The 17,618-nt window shown below is 43.5% G+C and overlaps 1 protein-coding gene across 3 annotated transcripts in view; it reads right to left on the bottom strand.

The window, feature by feature from the left end:
• ntng2a (netrin g2a) overlaps positions 1-11,770 on the bottom strand; it is a 35,385-nt gene extending 23,615 nt beyond the window's left edge. For all 3 annotated transcript variants that reach the window (XM_061729601.1, XM_061729603.1, XM_061729604.1), the window contains exons 1-2: positions 11,685-11,770; positions 5,842-6,272 (exon numbers count right to left, since the gene is read on the bottom strand). In XM_061729601.1, coding sequence (XP_061585585.1) covers positions 5,842-6,084 — 243 coding nt within the window. In that variant the 5' untranslated portion in view covers positions 6,085-6,272; positions 11,685-11,770. The remainder of the gene's footprint in view (positions 1-5,841; positions 6,273-11,684) is intronic.
• Between the last annotated feature and the right edge of the window lie 5,848 nt (positions 11,771-17,618).

Genomic DNA, 17,618 nt, shown 5'->3' with positions numbered 1-17,618 from the left:
AATCCTTCATTTTGCACAGAGTAGGTTTAGATCCGCCAGGATTAGGGATCGATTAATTGGGTCTGCGCCCAGAGCAAGCGAGCGCGGCGTGATCATTTATCCCGGTGCGTCCCCGCGGCCGGGGAGGTCGGCTGAGGCTGCCGCTCGGGCGGCTCGGTCGTTACTGCTGAAGGATTGTAGATGTAGATGCGTGGGCTGTCGTGTCTGCTGGACTGGACTGTTCGGGCTTTCGAAAAAGCATCGGAAAGTAACTGCTGCAGCGCGACCAGAGAGCTGCGGTGCGGGCTGTGCCCGTCGCAGCTGATCAGGCTCGGATGAACCCGACACACTGAGTCCTGACAACTTATTAATGTAAATAACTTAAAGTAAAATCAAACTAAGTTTTGTCCTCGCTGTATTTTTAAATATGCAACCCGGAATGGACAAATTCATCCTGTTCAGTCTTCCCACTGGGAAAAAACCAGTGTCTCATACGTTCAGAGACCGTGGCGTTCAAAGTGCGAAAGTGAAACGCTACTGAAACAAAACACAAAGTTTTTCATCAAACATATCCACTCAAGTCTGAACTGAAGTCACAGAAAAATCAACTGACCATCTTAAAACATCCTGCCCATGTTTGGGTCCAGATACAGCTGTGAAGCAGCTTTCTCCACAGTGAACATAATTAAAACGAAATATCGTTCCAGGCTCATCAATGAGCACCTCCACATAAATATGAGAACCTGACACAATCCAGCCCAGATTTAAAGTCCTGACAGGAGAAGTTAGAGCTCAGTTCTCTCACTGAACAACAGAAAGTGGGGGCATAAGATTATAAGAGGGGAAGAAAGAAAAACTGCAAAACTGTTAAATTGTTAAGATGTGTTTATATTAATTTATTATGAAAACGTGTTGAGACAATTAACAAAGAAAAGGGGAAATTCAAACTGCTGGTAGAGAAATAAAATAAGATAGCATTTGAAAAATAAAATAAAATCTACTTTATATTTAAGAGAAAAAAATATGTTTAATTCAAGTTAAACATGTTAATTGGCAAATATGTACTTTTTTAAATATAACAGTCAGATGCAGATGTTGATACAACTATGAGGCTACTTGAATATATATACACACACACACACACACACACACACACACACACACATATACATATATATATATATATATATATATATATATATATATATATATATATATATATATATATATATATATATATATATATTATGATGTTCTGGACCTTCGCTTGAGTACATTTTCTCTAAATGGACCTCTTAAAGTTTTAGTTGAATACCCCTGTTATACAGTGTTTATATTTAATGGGCCCCGGGCCACTCTGTACTGAAAAAATTGGGCCCCAAGGTCAGAAAGGTTAAGAACCCCTGGTTTAAACCATACTATTAATCAGGTTTGTAAAATAGAATTTTTTCATCTCCGTAATATTGCAAAAGATTAGGAAAATCCTCTTCGCAGAGTGATGCAGAAAAACTAGTTCATGCGTTTGTATCTTCTAGACTAGATTACTTTAATGTGTTATTAGTCCAAGTAATTTCCATTGTCCAAGTAATAGGCTCCAGCTTATCCAAAATGCAACAGCACGAGTTCTGACAGGAATCAGCAAGAGAGTCCACATTTCTCCAGTGTTAGCCTCGCTCCATTGGCTACCCGTAAAATTCAGAATCCAATTCAAAATTTTATTACTTGCGTAGCCTATAAAGCTCCAAACGGCTTAGCTCCGCAATATTTGCAAGACCTGTCCGTATGTTCCTAACAGAGCTCTCCGTTCTCAGAGTGCAGGTTTACTCGTAGTTCCTAGTAGTCATAGCAACAGCTATAGAACAAGACTATTACAGTCTCAAATATAGCTTTGTGGTAGATATGCTGCTATAGGCCTATGCGGCAGGGGGGCACCAACATGATCCACTGGGCGGTGCCCCTCACCCTTCTTATCTTCTCCTCTTCCATTTTTTTTATTAATTATAAGTATCTCATAGTTCATTGTTGTCCATCGTTCTTGTAGTTTGTTGTGCTGCCCTGCCCCCCCCCCCCCCCCCTCTTTTTCTCTCTTTTTTTTTATGTTTGCAGGCCGGAGCTTCAGGAGCTGCGTGCTGACCTGCAGTCTCACCGTCTGATCATCCCACTACTTGCTTCCACCTGGCTGACATCCTGGCCTGCATCCTGCCCCCCCCTAATAACCAGCACCTTTAACTAACCCACTCTAACCTGGAACTGAGTAAATTTAGCCACATTAATGTGCAGCTCCGATTACTAACCACACACTAACCAGTTGCTTAGATAACTAACCCACACTAATGTGAAGTTACAAAACACAACTAAACTTCTCTGTCATTTCCACACAGATGCAGAAATAAGAAGTGAACTTCCTTGTGTGCTCCAGGAACACCAGGAAATAAAGATGTTTCAATGTTTCCTTATGCATCCATCCTCCAACATTAGTTAGTTAAGTTCATTTATTACCCCTTCAGGAATAAATAAAGTATTTTTGAACTGAATTGAATGGGAGACAATAAGAGCAAGCAGTGTTTAGCCCAGGACTGCTGCATGTTTATGTGAGAGTAGCTCACATTAGCTACCCAAGGGAACATGGGGAGAACATGCAAATTCCACATAGAAAGGCCCTTCCGCCAACCCGGGTGCTGAGGTGCTGAGGGACGCAAACTCGCCCTCAGCACCCACAGCGTTATTAAGATTCAATTTTAGCCTTATTACCTTGTGCATTTATCAATAATTCAGACCCAACTTTAGTCTCCCAAAGGGACAATTAGAGCGTCAGCAGGACATGTACTTTGTGTGTGTTCAGCAGGGACAAAACTGTGGCCCGGGACCCCAGCAGAAGGTCACCAGACGACCACCTGCACCTCATTTCCTCCTCATTACTTTCTTTGAATTATTGATCGACAGGAATCCGTTTTAAGGAAATATTTTCTTGCTGCCAGGCTCAAGCCAGAACCCAGACTGAAATGTATTTACATAAAACCCTCTTCATCTGTTCTCAGAATAATCTTAGATCAGTAAAACTGGTGGGTTTTTTTTGGCAACATCGTTGCTGCTAACGTTAGCTGCAGCTGCGCTCGCGACCGGGTGCTTTGCGTTTACGTGGCTAAACTTGAGCTGCTTCGGTGGTAAGCAAAGTCCTTTCCACACAGAACACATATCCCTCGACCTCTATCAATGCTGCCGTCGGGGCGTTTTACAATGTTCCAGCTACAATGGGAGCCTACAGTGTAGCTAACCACGCCCACACACAGTGACAGCCAATCAGTGTCCACTTCAAGGTGTGACTGACCATTGTTTTCCACCCACAACTCATCCAGAAGCCCACCGCACAAACACAGATTTCAAAATAAAGGCAACTCGCAAAAAGAAAAAGAAAAGATTAACAGACAAATTAAAAAATAGACTAACGATTAAAACGCATAACGCGCTAAATATGCCTGTAATTAATTAATCGCAATTAACGCGCTAATTTGACACCCATCATTTTAAATACTGATTTTTGTCTATTGTTCTTATTTCTTTCTCTTTTGTTAACATTTTAAATCATGCTTTTTATTTTAATTTATTTGTAAAGCACTTTGAATCACCTTGTTGTTGATTTGTGCTACAGAAATAAACTTGCCCTGCCTTGATTTGCCTTTTACTGTTTTGTTTACCACTATAGAGACCTATGAACATTTGCGTTAAGTATACCGTAAAACACTAAATAAAGGTCCGGGCGTTTATTTGCTGAAATCGCTCAAATCAACAGGCGTTTACTAAGGACCTGCGTTTATTTGGGACCTTTATTCATTGTGTGTTTCCAAATCTTATTGTGCATCTTCGGACACTGAAGCCGTTTCTCTTCAGGAATCGATCTAGCCAGCCAGCGCTAGCCGCAAATAGCTTCTCTTTGTCAGCTACAGTCTGATACCAGCCTTTCCCGTTACTCCTATAATCTTCCACGACTCACGCTAGTGTCTGGTACGGTTGTGAAGTATCCAAGCTAAGGGGAAAGAGAGAGGCAAAAAAGGAGGGGAAAAGAGGTGAGCAAAGAGCTAGAGCACACATGGGCAAACTACGGCCCCCGGGCCACATACGAATCCGGCCCGCCGGACTCGTCCAAATTATCGTAAAAACTTTGTTCATCTTCACCTTTCCTTGCAATGCCCATGTTTCCCCAATAGATTAAGTTAATGCTAGGTTAATTGATCATTCTGAATTGCCTGTAGGTGTGAGTGTGAGTGTGTCTGGTTGTTTGTGGGGACTGCGGGTGGAAACTAGCATTACTGCTAAAACCCAGTGTATTTACACTGCTTAATGCAGTGTTAAATAATATGCATTGTCCCGTCTAAATAAACTTTGAACTATGAACTATAGATGGCGCATGCGTACTACACATTGACCGTTGTTGGAGTGGGGCGTATTTCATTTCGTTTCATGTCGCCATTCGAGCCCTTGTGTAAAAAATTGCGCAAGACAGTGACTCGCCCCATGGAACTGATTGACGGAGATATAGTCAGCGAGTTAAAAAAAGACAAAGTCCTTTCATTTATATTCACTAGCACTGGATAAAAGTAACGACATTAAACTAAACTAACTAAACATTTCACACACTGAGCAGTAAGCGCGAGAAAGGGTGGGAGAGGGCGCCTTGCTAAGAGGCTAACAGACAATAGAAATTATTCCAGAAAGGAACATGTATGAGTGAAACAAAGGTGCAAGTGCTCAATAGAAAAATACCACTTAAATTGTTTTATTATATAAAAATAAGTCAAGTTTAGATTAAAAAGATTAGAAGAATCAGATTCCATGACACCATGTTAATGGCTATAGACAGTGTAAACAACAAACAAGAAGTGACGCATTATGTCACCACGCAACCAGAGGACCAACTTAAGTCCATACACAACTAATCCAAACTATTACTACTACTTCTGTCCTTTAGCAGACGCTTGTATCCAAAGCAACTTACATCTGGGAGAACAACACAAGCAAGAAATTACATAGGAGGGTACAGCCATGGATAAGTGCTGGTCAGACTGCTGTGAGTCCAGTTGGACGCAGGTGCTTCCAGAGAGAATGTATTTATTTTTGTTCCCTTCCTGCCCAACAAACTCCAGGGTCATCCACAACACACGTCATCCTGACTCTTTGGTGATCCCTGACACACTTTAGCCTGTCTCCAGGGTGATCCACAAAGCACGTAATCTTCACATAAGGGTGGTCTACGACGCTCACGTTGGCTGCCTCTTGCTGTTCCTAGACCCAGGTCAGTGAGTGTAGCTGACATTAGCTGAGGTTCGTGCAGTAACTCCCTGATCCTCAGTTCATGTCTTTGTACCCCATTTGAGATGATCTGACACCTTTACCAAGGTCCACAATGCTGCTCAACCCAGGTCTTCATCACTGCATCATCCAAGGTCCTTGCCTTGCCCAGCCTTGCTGCTTGCACAGACCACATTTTTGTCAATGTTTTTTCTTTCCAGTCCCACACCAAGGTCCACGCTGTTCTGACCTTCACCTCTGCCTGTTTCCAAGGGGACCCAGGATATTTCTGAAGCATCTACTTCTCTTCCTAACTGTGCAATTGAACTGATGTGAAGATCAAATGCCAAAACTCAAGTATCTTTTCTCAATAAAGTGTTTAAAGGTTTTACTGACTGAAATTGATTACAATAAATTGGACAGAACTGGAATATAATTTAGACTACATTAGATTATATTTAACTTTATTAACTTTGAGTACATCTTGTTAGAGTTCCGTGAAATGACAATGTCAATGGAATTTAGTTTTACAAATGAAGATAAATGAATGAAGCTGTTCAGGTGGGTCAAACATACCAGAGTGCAGAATCTCTCAGGTGGGTTTCCACAGGTGATCCCGGGGGGGTCAACTCTGATCTGCATGAACTCCTTCATGTTGGTTGGAGGAGGCTGACATGCGTAAAAATCCCACCATGGCTCCGGGTCTGTGCTGCGCAGAGAGCGACACACGTCAAACTGACACCAGCACGGCGACTGCCACAGGATGAGAAGGATGAAGACTCGGAGAGGCTGCCGGATGGGCCACTGGAAGAAGACCATATTGGACCGTCAGGCAGACAGGAGGATTTTCAGCTTCCTCATGTCCAGTCCACAGGTCCAGTCCCTCCACGACTGCTTCACAAACCTGGCTGCCAACTGGTCATGTTCTGGTTGTTATGACAACCAGGGGTGGATTTATACCTGTAGTCATCAGCTGTGCTCAGTAATTTGCCCTGCCCATGTCAGCCCTGAAACAAAAGGATAAAGAAAAGAAGGAAAACAGTCAGAACCTACAACCAAAAGCTCTGCTAGAAGACAATCCAAGGAGAGATTCAGGAGAAAACAGAAGCCTGAAAAAAAGGAGTTCAAACCATTATGTAGACCGGGACAAGAAGAACACACTCATGAACCAGCCCTCTAATGAACCACTTGATGCCAGTGAAGTAGTTCCCCAGGTGGAACAGTTTCCACTAGTGACTTACTTCCCCTTCTGACCCACTCTTTCCCACAGATTAACTTGTGACCACTAGTTCCTGTTGGTAAATCATTTTCCCACCCGTGAACCAGACGTTCAGACCATCAGAGTTTCCACTGATGAACTGGCCCCTGGTGGAGAACCAGTTCCCACTGATATTTATCCTGCTGATAAAGTACAGCGAAGTGATGAAGTAACCATGGGATGGTTGGATTGGAGCAGAAGTACTTCAGGTGGAATCAGATCCTCTTTTTTTTGTTTTTGTTTTTTTCTTTTTTTTAATACTCGAGAGGTACCAGCAATAAAACGCCAGAAGCCTATAAGCCAGTTTTTTCTGATCATTGTATGAAGAAGACCACAGCTCCTATTTTAGCATGAAGAGTTACTAACTATGGGCCGGCCTTCCATATTATCCTGCCTGAAGAAGCGTCTGGTTGCCTCGAAATGGCATCCATAGTCTTGCAGCGCTGCAACGAGTGACCTGCAAATGTTCCGAGCCCCGGATGAGCCGAACGAGAGACCCTTGCATGCCTGGACGTGAACGCCTTTGGACCGACCTGGAGCTGAAGGAGGCCCATAAGGGGGTCCCACAGAGACCATCCCCCCCGAACGGATATAGGAGTCCACACCACAACGGTAAAGCCGTGGTGCAGAGCTCCACAACCATCCAGGCCAGAACCACCCCCAGGACGACCCCCCTGCAGGCCAGAGTCACTCCCAGCATGGAGGCTCCCCATGAGGAAAACACTGAAGCTAAAAGCTACAAGAAAGCAGGATAAGATAGGCTATGAGGTTAAAATACGCACTAAAAGAGTTTAAAAGCATAACATAAAAAAGTAGGTCTAGAAAACAAGCATAAGAACCACTCAAAACCATAAGACCATAAAACCTGGGTTAAAACAACAAGAACAGCTAGTTAAAACAAGGGTATACGAGAAAGACTAAAAGGAATCAGCTAAAAGCCAAATTAAAAAGGTGAGTCTTGATCCTGCTTTTAAAAGCATCAACAGTCTCTTTGGCCCTGAGGTTCTCTGGCAGGCTGTTTCACAGACGTGGGCCGTAGTAGTGAAATGATGCCTCAACGTGGGTTATGGTTCTAACTTTGGGAATGATTAAAAGGCTGGTGCCGGAGGACCTCAGGGTCCGCCAGGGTTTGTAGGGTAAAAGCAGATCAGACAGATAAGAAGGCCTGAGGCGTTAAGAGATTTAAAAACTAATAAGAGAACCTTTTTCTCCAACCTTTTTCTACAACTACAAAGATCCACATAAGAGGCTGTTTTTTGTCTAGCAGAGAAAAATAGTTAACACATTTAACTAGTTTAGTTTTACGTTTTGAGCCGGACCGCTGAACCCATCACAACTGTGGTTATTAGTTTAAAGGAGACCTATTATGGCATCTAATACCTATTTTAAACAGGCCTTGAATGTCTTAAAAACAAGCTTTTGTTTTTCTTTGCTAAATAAATTAGAAATCCAGCATCTGAACCATGTCTGCAGCATCCCATTCTCTAACCTCATTATCTATGCGGGATTCTGAGTGGGCGGGGAGGCTATGATAATGAGCACTGTGCTGATTGGCTGCCTGAATGACGCGTAGAAAATGGCGGAAGCTCCGGCCGGCGGAATTGTTGTTGTTGTTCCGGCCAGAGTTAGTTGTGGCCGTGGTTTCACGCATCGGAAACCAACCTATGTAAAATGCTCCGTCGTTACGTAACGACGGGAGCAGAATCTTATTGGCTCGTAGATCCACATCACACTGGATGGCTCATCCAGGCGGCTGTACAGACACTGCAGAATTTGGTTGCTTTCCTCCTTCTCTGAGTTGGCAGGCTGAGGGGAGACCACTTTATAGGCCTATATGTTAAAGCAAGAAAAAACGTGTTTTTCAAAATAGGTCCCCTTTAAGTGTGTTTGTTTGTTTTACATTTGTCTACTGCTGCATCCACGTTACTGGATCTTGATGACATGTTTTTCCACAACAGAAAACAAAGCCCTTCCTCATTAACCAGTTGAATGACCAGAGCGCACATGTGAAGTTAATTTCACATTGGTGCGTCTCTGTGTGGGAAACATTAGAAGAACTCTTCTGGTAGTGAAAGCTTAATAATTTTTTTCCCTCAGGTCGCTCATTTGAGCCTGTCATCGGCGGGCTAGTACTGGTTGTCGGAGTGGACCGGGTTGTGTCCTGTCCTCCCTGTTCTCATCCTTGTCTGCAGGGAGTAAACCCCCAGAACTCTGTCGAGCTTCTCGGATTCTCGGATTCCTCTCAGCCCCTAAGGACAAACCCCGCTCAGCTCCGTTTTGCATTGCTGAATGCTCGCTACAAAGCTAACAAAACTGTTATCCTAAATTATGTTTTTAATTAGCGAGCGTTTGGATTCTATGTGTTTGACTGAAACTTGGCTACATGCTGTACCACGCTGTTTTGAATGAATTATGCCCTCAAAACTGCTCTGTGTTTGGGACAGCAAGCTCATTGCGCCACCGAGGCAATTCAATTCAATTCAATTCAATTCAATTTTATTTATATAGCATCTAATGTGTTCACCTGCAGGAGTCTATCTAAGAAGTACCATCTCAAGAGAAGCAGAGAAGAAGAGAGCAGGTAATTCCTCGGTTTCCTTCTTTAACCGTCTGGTTGATTGGTGTCTGTCATCTAGATGGACCTGAAAACTCTGTCTTTTGACTGTTTGCCTCCACATGAAAACGTTTTTATGTTGCGCATGAAAGCATACACGATGAAACTGCAATTGGCTCTTTCATTGGTTGGTCAGTAAACATGAGGACAAGATCATTCTTCAGGTGAGTCAAACGTCATTAGAAGAAGAAAGACTCCATGATGTGAAGTCTTTCAAAATCTGGAACTCAAACCCCCCACAAACAGGAAGCTTTTAAATTCCCAGCTGGAAAGTGGGCCACAAAAAAGAGCCTGTTCAAGTTACATTTGAATTCACTTTTATTAATATAGTGTCCATCACAAAACAATTTGGCTATAGGCGCTTTCCAGAGACCCAGAACATGACCCCCGAGCAATTATTACATAAACAATGGCAGGTAAAAACTCCCATAGTGGGAGAAAAGACTTAAGCCAAACAGTGGCAAGGAAAAACTCCCCTTTAGGAGGGAAGAAACCTTGAGCAGGACCAGGCTCATAAGGGGGGACCCTCCTGCCGAGGCAGAGGACTCGCTCTGGTCTATCAGGACTGTTTTCCCTGCAGAGCAACGGGCCAGTACCAGGACTCTTAGCTTACTTGAACTGCAAATGTCCAAGTCATTTGTACTGTGTTCTAATATACGGACCTCCCAGTCCAGCTGGTTTGTGTTTTGGGGGAATTTGCAGAGTTTTTATACTCTATGATCAAGCTCGAGTGAGTGTTAATTGTTGGTGATTTCAACATAGATGTTGATAACACCACTTGTATTATTGCATCTGAGCTTATATCTTTAACTGACTCTTTTAACTTAGTTCAGCATGTATCAGGCCCAACACATGAAAAAGGTCACATTTTAGACTCAATTTTCCCTTTTGGTGCAGACCAGTCATTGTCTGGCTCTTTTAAATTACATTGTACCTATCAAGCAGCGTGCTGTCTCTCAGAACAAATCATGTCCATGGATAAATGAAGACATTCATCTTCAAAGAAGAACAAGCCACAAAGCAGAACATCTATGAAATTCCACTAAACTCGAGGTACACAGACTCTACTTGAAGGAGCTGATTTCTTTCTTTTAATGCTCTGATGAAACAATCTAGATCAGAATATTTTAAGCAATTAGTCTCCTTAAACAAAAATAATTCAAAAACTCTCTTTGAATCATTTAATAAAATTGTCTCACCTCAAGGTTCCCAAATCCACATTCACTCTTTATCCGACTACAATAGTCTACTCCATTATTTTGTAAATAATTTTGTAAATTTTGTAAATGAGGTCAAATATCCATCCATGTGATGGCATCCAGCCCAGGATCACATCCCTCCCATCTCATAACTGGTCTTCCTTTTCACTCATTACTTTTGAAGACATTCAGACAATAGTAAAAAGAGATCAAACCTTCTTCCTCTTCCTTAGATGTAGTTCCTACATCTAGGAAGTGGTGTTTGATCAAATTTGTCCTTATTTGGTCAAGATAATAAACCTCTCTCTGCAGTCTGGCAATTTATTTGCATCAATAACAATTCATCAGACAATTATTAATAACCCTTTAAAAACAAAAAAAAGCACCCCCTTTGTTGCACAACAGCGTAAAACTTGGATCTGATTGTTAAGATGAGAATGATGCCCAGATTGGCCACATGCTTCTGCTGCTCATTAATCAGCATAAACCTGCCCAGGATTTACCATAGAAGGAGGTGGAAAGATTGATATTGAAATTTAAATAGCTTTATTTGTCATTGAGCCAGCATCCCGACACAACGTAATGTCCTGCATCCTCAACCTGAAGGTCCACCTGTGGACCTGGCACAGCTTAAGAATCAAAAGGACTCACTTTAAAAGAAAAAACAAGACACTGCTTTTAACTGACGTTGAGGTGAGTAGGTTACAGGCAGAGATTTATTTCATACCTATAAAAGTTCAGAACTAAACATTTTCCTGAATGCATAAATTAGCCTGGCAAACAATTAATGAACACATTTGTTCTGCTTCAATTCCATCAATGAGGTCCATTCTACACTAGGCTGCGATGCATCAACAGAAAACTGCCCTCAGGTGCACTGTTTAATTATCTCATGATTATTATTTGGAGTACAGTCACTTTCAACAGGAATTGTACCAACTCTTTTAAAAATTAAATCCCTGAACTGAGGAACCAATCAGAGAACATGGAACAGAGTGACTCTAGTGTTCACAGTCAGTGTCCACCATCATTCTCGGTCATGTTCTGGGTGTCTGGAAAGCGCCTAGAGACAACTTCTGTTGTAATAGACGTTACATAAATAAAATTGAATTGAATTGAATCATTCTTACTGATTCTTGTAGGGACAACTGTTGATGTGAAGTAACATCAGGGGGTGCGGAGATTCCAGAACATGATGTAGAAATCACACTTGCACACTAAACTGAAGGATTTTCAGAACTCCACACAACGACTCTAGCAACACCAACAATCATGACTGGGTTTATATGAATGAACCCTTTAACTCAGTCCAGGTGTGTTACCCTTCACTTTACCTTTGATAACTCACCTGTCAGGGATCTTCAACTGAGTCTTCATAAGCTGATTTTACAGTCCACCTCCCCTCTTACTCCTCCTATTCTCTTTTGCCTTCTGTTGCACTTTGTCTAATCTCTTCTTCTTCAGTTTGCCCTCTTTTAATCCTTTGACTCCTCCTCCTCGTCTCAGGGATCTCAGCACTCCGACTCCGACTGAATCTCACATAAACCCCCTCTCTCTCTCTCTCTCTCTCTCATACAAACCCGACCTGTATCGCTCTTTTTTTCTATCACATAAATTCTACCGCTCTCCCTCTCGCTTCTCACCTCTCTCCAAAAGTAAATCATACTTCTGTCTCAATTAATTCAGTTTTATTTATTACAACGCAAGTTGTTTCCAAGATCTTTCCAGAGACCCAAAACATGACCTCCGATCAATTATTACATAAACAGTGGCAGGTAAAAACTCCCCTTTAAGAGGGAAGAAACCTGGATCAGGACCTGGATCATATGGGGGGCGGGGGACCCTCCTGCTGAGGACCAGCCGAGTACAGCAGGAAAAGAGACATGGTTAAGAGAGGATAAAGAACAGAGTAGGAGAGAGACAGATATATTGTCAAAGGTCCAAAAGAGCAGATATATATTAGTATTAATAATCGTTAACTGGAGAACTAAGAGTTCTACGTACATATGACTGATACCTGGTTAGTTGGTGGACTACAGAGACCATTATAGAAACAGGTGTAGACATGTCAGGGTGTGGTTGTTGAGGACCCAAATGCAGGAGAGCAGGAGGCAGGAGTTCCAAAAACAGGGTTTATTTAACAAAAAACAAAACCAAAGCGCTGCTGGGCAGGATCAGAAAAGGCTGAATAAAAAAAACAGGAATCCAAAAATAGGCGAGGAGACATGGAGGGAGCAAACAGTACGGACCGACCGGGAAGACAAGACCAGATATACACAGGGGATAACGAGACACAGGTGCGGACATCAGGGCAGATGGGAAACAGGAGGGACAGAACTGAAACTCAAAAACTGGGGGAAGTGTCAAACCCTGACATTACCCCCCCCCCCCCCCCAAAGGACAGATCCCAGATGTCCCAACAAACCCCCCAACCTAGGGTGGGCAGAGGGGGCCCGGAGGAGGGCCCAGGCCAACACACGGCCAAAGTTCCCGGGGCCGTCCTCGGGACCGGCGAGACAGTTTGGGGGGTCGCCCTCGGGGCGGAGCAGACATGATGCGGGGAGCTGGCTTCGGGGCCTACGGGATGCGGGGAGCCGGCTAAGGGGCAGACGGGATGCGGGGAGCCGGCTAAGGGGCAGACGGGATGTGGGGAACCGGCTAAGGGGCAGACGGGATGCGGGGAGCCGGCTAAGGGGCAGACGGGATGCGGGGAGCCGGCTAAGGGGCAGACGGGATGCGGGGAGCCGGCTTAGGGGCAGACGGGATGCTTGGAGCTGGCTCGGGGGGACGCCGGGTCCTCGGCGCTGGCTGTGTGGCGGCACGAAGAGGTAGTTTTGGTCAAAGTTATGTTAAAAGGATTTTTACTGTTGCCAGACAACGCCACCCTGGGAGTTTCACCCAGGGAATTAAAGTACACTCGTTCAAGAGAAAAGGCACTCAGGTCCGTCACAAAGTGAGGCAGAGACAGTGATTCAATTTATCCAAAAATAGGTTTGTTTTTATTATTCAAATGTATGTTTGTTAAAAATGATCAGTTAAAAGAAGTCATTCACTAGGGGAGGGATTTTAAAAAGGGGGCCAATCAGGGCTGAGACTTTCTGGTGTGGATTGGTCAACTAAGAGGGGATACTTAAAACACCACACGTGCAATAAAAGAAATAAGGTGAAAAACTTAAACACAGCACACAACAAAAGGCAGGGGCACCACCACCAGACACCAATCCACCACCGTCGGCTCAGCACCTGAGAGGGGGGAAACCAGAGGACAGTTAGGGAACAAATTAACACGAGAAGAAATGAATAAACTTAAATTAAACGTAATTAGGCTCAACAATGACTTATTGGCCACCCAAAATATACAAAATCACAGATACCTCAAAAGAAATATAAATAACTGAAACAAAACAAACTATACGTTCCTGAATGAAATAAAATACAAATAAACAGAACCAGCAGACACACAAAACAACCAATAAACCAATTCCCACACTGTTCTCTCACGCATACACACACACACACACACACACACACACACGCACACGCGCACACACAGACACGTGCGGAGCAGCAATACGCCCAGCCAGCCAGCAGTCAAGCCAGGCAGAGCGAACACGGGCCGGGTCGGCCGTGGCAGCGGTGGTTAGCTCGAGCAAGCAGCAGAAGCAAGCAGTCATTCAGTAGTGAAACGGCGTCTGACGTCACGGAGCTCCGAAGCGACACGGTAGCTCCAGCAAGGCAAAGCAGCTCCACAAGGCAAAGCAGCTCCACAAGGCAAAGCAGCTCCACAAGGCAAAGCAGCTCCACAAGGCAAAGCAGCAGGGGTTTAGCGATGGCTACATGGACATCCTTAACCTACAATAATAAATAAACACAACATAAGAAACTACAAGTGGCTGGCAGAGAAAGCCATTGTCACTGAACACCTACCAATCAGGCATTCCTGGCCATTACGGCATGGAAAGAGGGGTCAGCGCAGCATGTGCGCAACCTGTAAACAAACAAACAGGTTGCTGCGTGTACAACGCCAAAGAGGATGACGCGGGGGGGGAGAAAGCTCACTTACCGGCAGTAAGCAGTGAACGGCATACAAAACGGTACAAGCGGTGAGCAGCATGCAGCCAGCATTCAACACAGGGACAGGGCGACGTGAGCTTTGACACTTTCCACGTCAATTGCACCTGTTAAGAAGCAGCATGCAGCAATCACCCAAACGAGCCTCCACACCCAGGGGCGGAAATGACGGACGTCAAGTGGCAACGAAGCCCGGCCCCCGGGAGCAAGAGAAAGACAGGTATTGAAACCCCCCCTTTTATACCGTCAATGCCCACTAGGAGTGACGTCACAGGACCGAGGACTGTCCTGCTACACCTGCACTCTGAGAACGGAAGACCCTGTTAGGAACATAAGGAACTATCAGGTCTTGGAGAAACGTTTAGTACTTTATACACCAGTAACAGAACTTTGAACTGGATTCTAAGTTTTATGGGGACCAATGGAGCGACGCTAACACTGGAGAGACGTGGTCTCTCTTGCTGATTCCTGTCAGAATTCGCACTCCTGCATTTTGGATCAGCTGTTTAGTTTTAGTTTGGTTTAGTTTATTGGTCCTTTCAATTTCCACAACACAAAGAACCCAAAGTATAGGTGTAAATTGTCAGTGTAATACAAAAAATATATAATTTTTTGGTATACATATATATACAGCTGGGGGATATTCAGAGAATTACTTGGACATCCTGCTAATAACACATTACAGTAATCTAGCCTAGAAGATACAAAATTAGTTTTTCAGCATCACTCTGGGAGAGGATGTTCCTGATCTTTGTGATATCACAGAGATGGAAAAACGCTGTTTTGCAAACCTGATTAATATACGGACAAACCAGAAATCTTGATCAAAATAACACCAAGGTTTCTCACAGTTGTACTGGAGGTCCAGTAGAACCAGTATGGACACTAATCTCTTATCTGAGGCCGTAAGAAGCTCATTTGTGACTCGAACCAGTGCTGTTTCTGTGCTATGATACATTCTGAACCCTGACTGAAAATCTTCAAACAGATCATTTCTATATAAATGGTCACATAATTAGCTGAAACTACCTTTTCTAGAATTTTAGATACAAATGGAAGGTTGGAAATTGGTTTATAATTAGCTAAGATGTCTGGGTCAAGAGAAGGTTTTTTAAGTAAAGGTTTAATTACTGCAACTTTGAAAACATGTGGTACATATCCTACGTTTAGGGATAAGTTGATCTGGTCCAGTATTGTTGTACCAGTGGAGTCGGGAGGGGGACCTCCTTGAAAGTCGCCACGTGCAACCGCTGTTGCCTTGAGTCGAATAGAAACTGTAGAGAGGGGTCTACCTGCTGTTCTCTGTTCAATAACCCACCGTTCAATTTAGTCCTCTAATTGGGGCGATCTCGCTTTGTTCCCTCGGAAACTTTTTTTGGTCTTATTTACTTGGCGCAGGTGATTTTCTTGCTTCCTCCACTTCGGTACCATTGATTAGTTAATGTTGTATTCTCTTGCAGCTGCTCTATTCCCATATTCTACTGCGTGACTGATAGCTTTGAGTCTGAAATCCGCTTTGCAAGCAAGTCTCTTAACAGATGCCATTTTGGGGTCCTTATACACATACCATAATATTATGTTGAAGCACAGTACGTATTACTCCGCGAGGCCCCTGTAGCCCCTTGGTAGCCGTAATGTTCAGATAATCCATCAAACGCAGCGGTTTCAATGCTGACCAAAGTCACACTAAAACATTTTGACAGATTTTTGGGCACAGTGTACCACATAAAATTGGTACGACAAAAGTATGCACAACAAAATTCATACATAAGGCACCCCAGATTATAAGGCACACTGCTGATTTTTGAGAAAATTTAAGGAATGAAATTGAGTTCTTTTTGTGTGTAATATATATATATTTTTTATTCTGATAGCTTTCAGTTACCTTTAAAGCATTTTAGCCTCAAATACAATATTATCTCCTGGGCCACATGCATTGTAATTTTGTTCTGTGTACAATGGTGCATTGCAAATGACAATACAGTCTATTTAAAGTTTTTCACAATTGTTTAAACACATTTATTGGAACATCAGACACAATGTGCACAACCTGAAACTCATGTTTCAGGTGGCTGAACCAATCCTGCTGAACTCCTAGCACATTTACTGCTCTAGACTCAAATTCCCATTCCATACCACACATTTCTCACAAAACTACACACAATTCCCAATATCCTGCACACTCTTCCTGAATTCCCTCTCTTGCTGTTCACACAGAACACACAGTCAATCACATTTCTAAACTCCAAAGGCTGTTGTGCAATATGCAATCAGAAATTTGCCATTGAATTCATATTCATTGATGAAGCGGGGTTCAACCTTGTAAAAAGAAGGCGCAGAGGGAGGAATATCATCGGCCAGCGTGCCATCACAGAGGTCCCTGGCCAACGTGGAGGGAACATAACAATGTGTGCTGCCATCAATCACCACGGCATCCTCCATCACCATGGCACCCTTGGCCCCTACAACACTGCACTTCTTCTACAATATTATTGTCCAGCCAGACCAGATGGAGGACACAGAGGTGGTCAGGTTCGTTGTTATCTGGGACAATGTCAGTTTCCACCGGGCTGCTCTGGTCTGTGAGTGGTTCAGGGTCCATCCAGAAGTTGATGTCCTATATCTCCCTCCATACTCTCCCTTCCTCAACCCAATTGAGGAGTTTTTCTCTGCCTGGAGATGGAAGGTATACGAGAGAAATCTTCAGACACGGATCCCACTGCTGCAGGCCATGGAGGACGCATGTGGCGATGTCACTGCTGAGGCCTGTAAAGGCTTCATGCGGCATTGTAGGAGATTGTTCCTCCGCTGCTTGGCCAGGGAGAACATCGCCTGCGATGTGGATGAGGTCCTGTGGCCTGTGACCATTGTGTGTTGTTTTCTATTTGAGTAGCCTATACATAAGAATACTATATGGTGATATATTACATCCAACAGCTGAAGGTGTAACACTGAGGCATTCATATAGTGTTTTCCATTCATACTATAGTGTCTTCCATTCTGCACATCAGTGTCCAGTGGGTGCTTAGAAATGTCTACTCAAATGATGTATGTGTTTGGCATTTGAGAAGGAAATACCATTTAGTGAAGAGTTAACACTGTTTTGAGAGTATAGTGTGCTTTTGCAAGAGAAGTGTAGGATTTTGCATTTTGTGTGTGAGTTTTGTAATTTTTGTTTAGAGTTTTGAGAAAGTGAGGTAGTCTATCAGGA

Source organism: Cololabis saira, chromosome 9 (genome assembly GCF_033807715.1).
Source record: "Cololabis saira isolate AMF1-May2022 chromosome 9, fColSai1.1, whole genome shotgun sequence".
Lineage (NCBI taxonomy): Eukaryota > Metazoa > Chordata > Actinopteri > Beloniformes > Belonidae > Cololabis > Cololabis saira.
The sequence above is the reverse complement of the archived record's forward strand: the minus strand, read 5'-3'. Positions and strand labels throughout refer to the sequence as shown.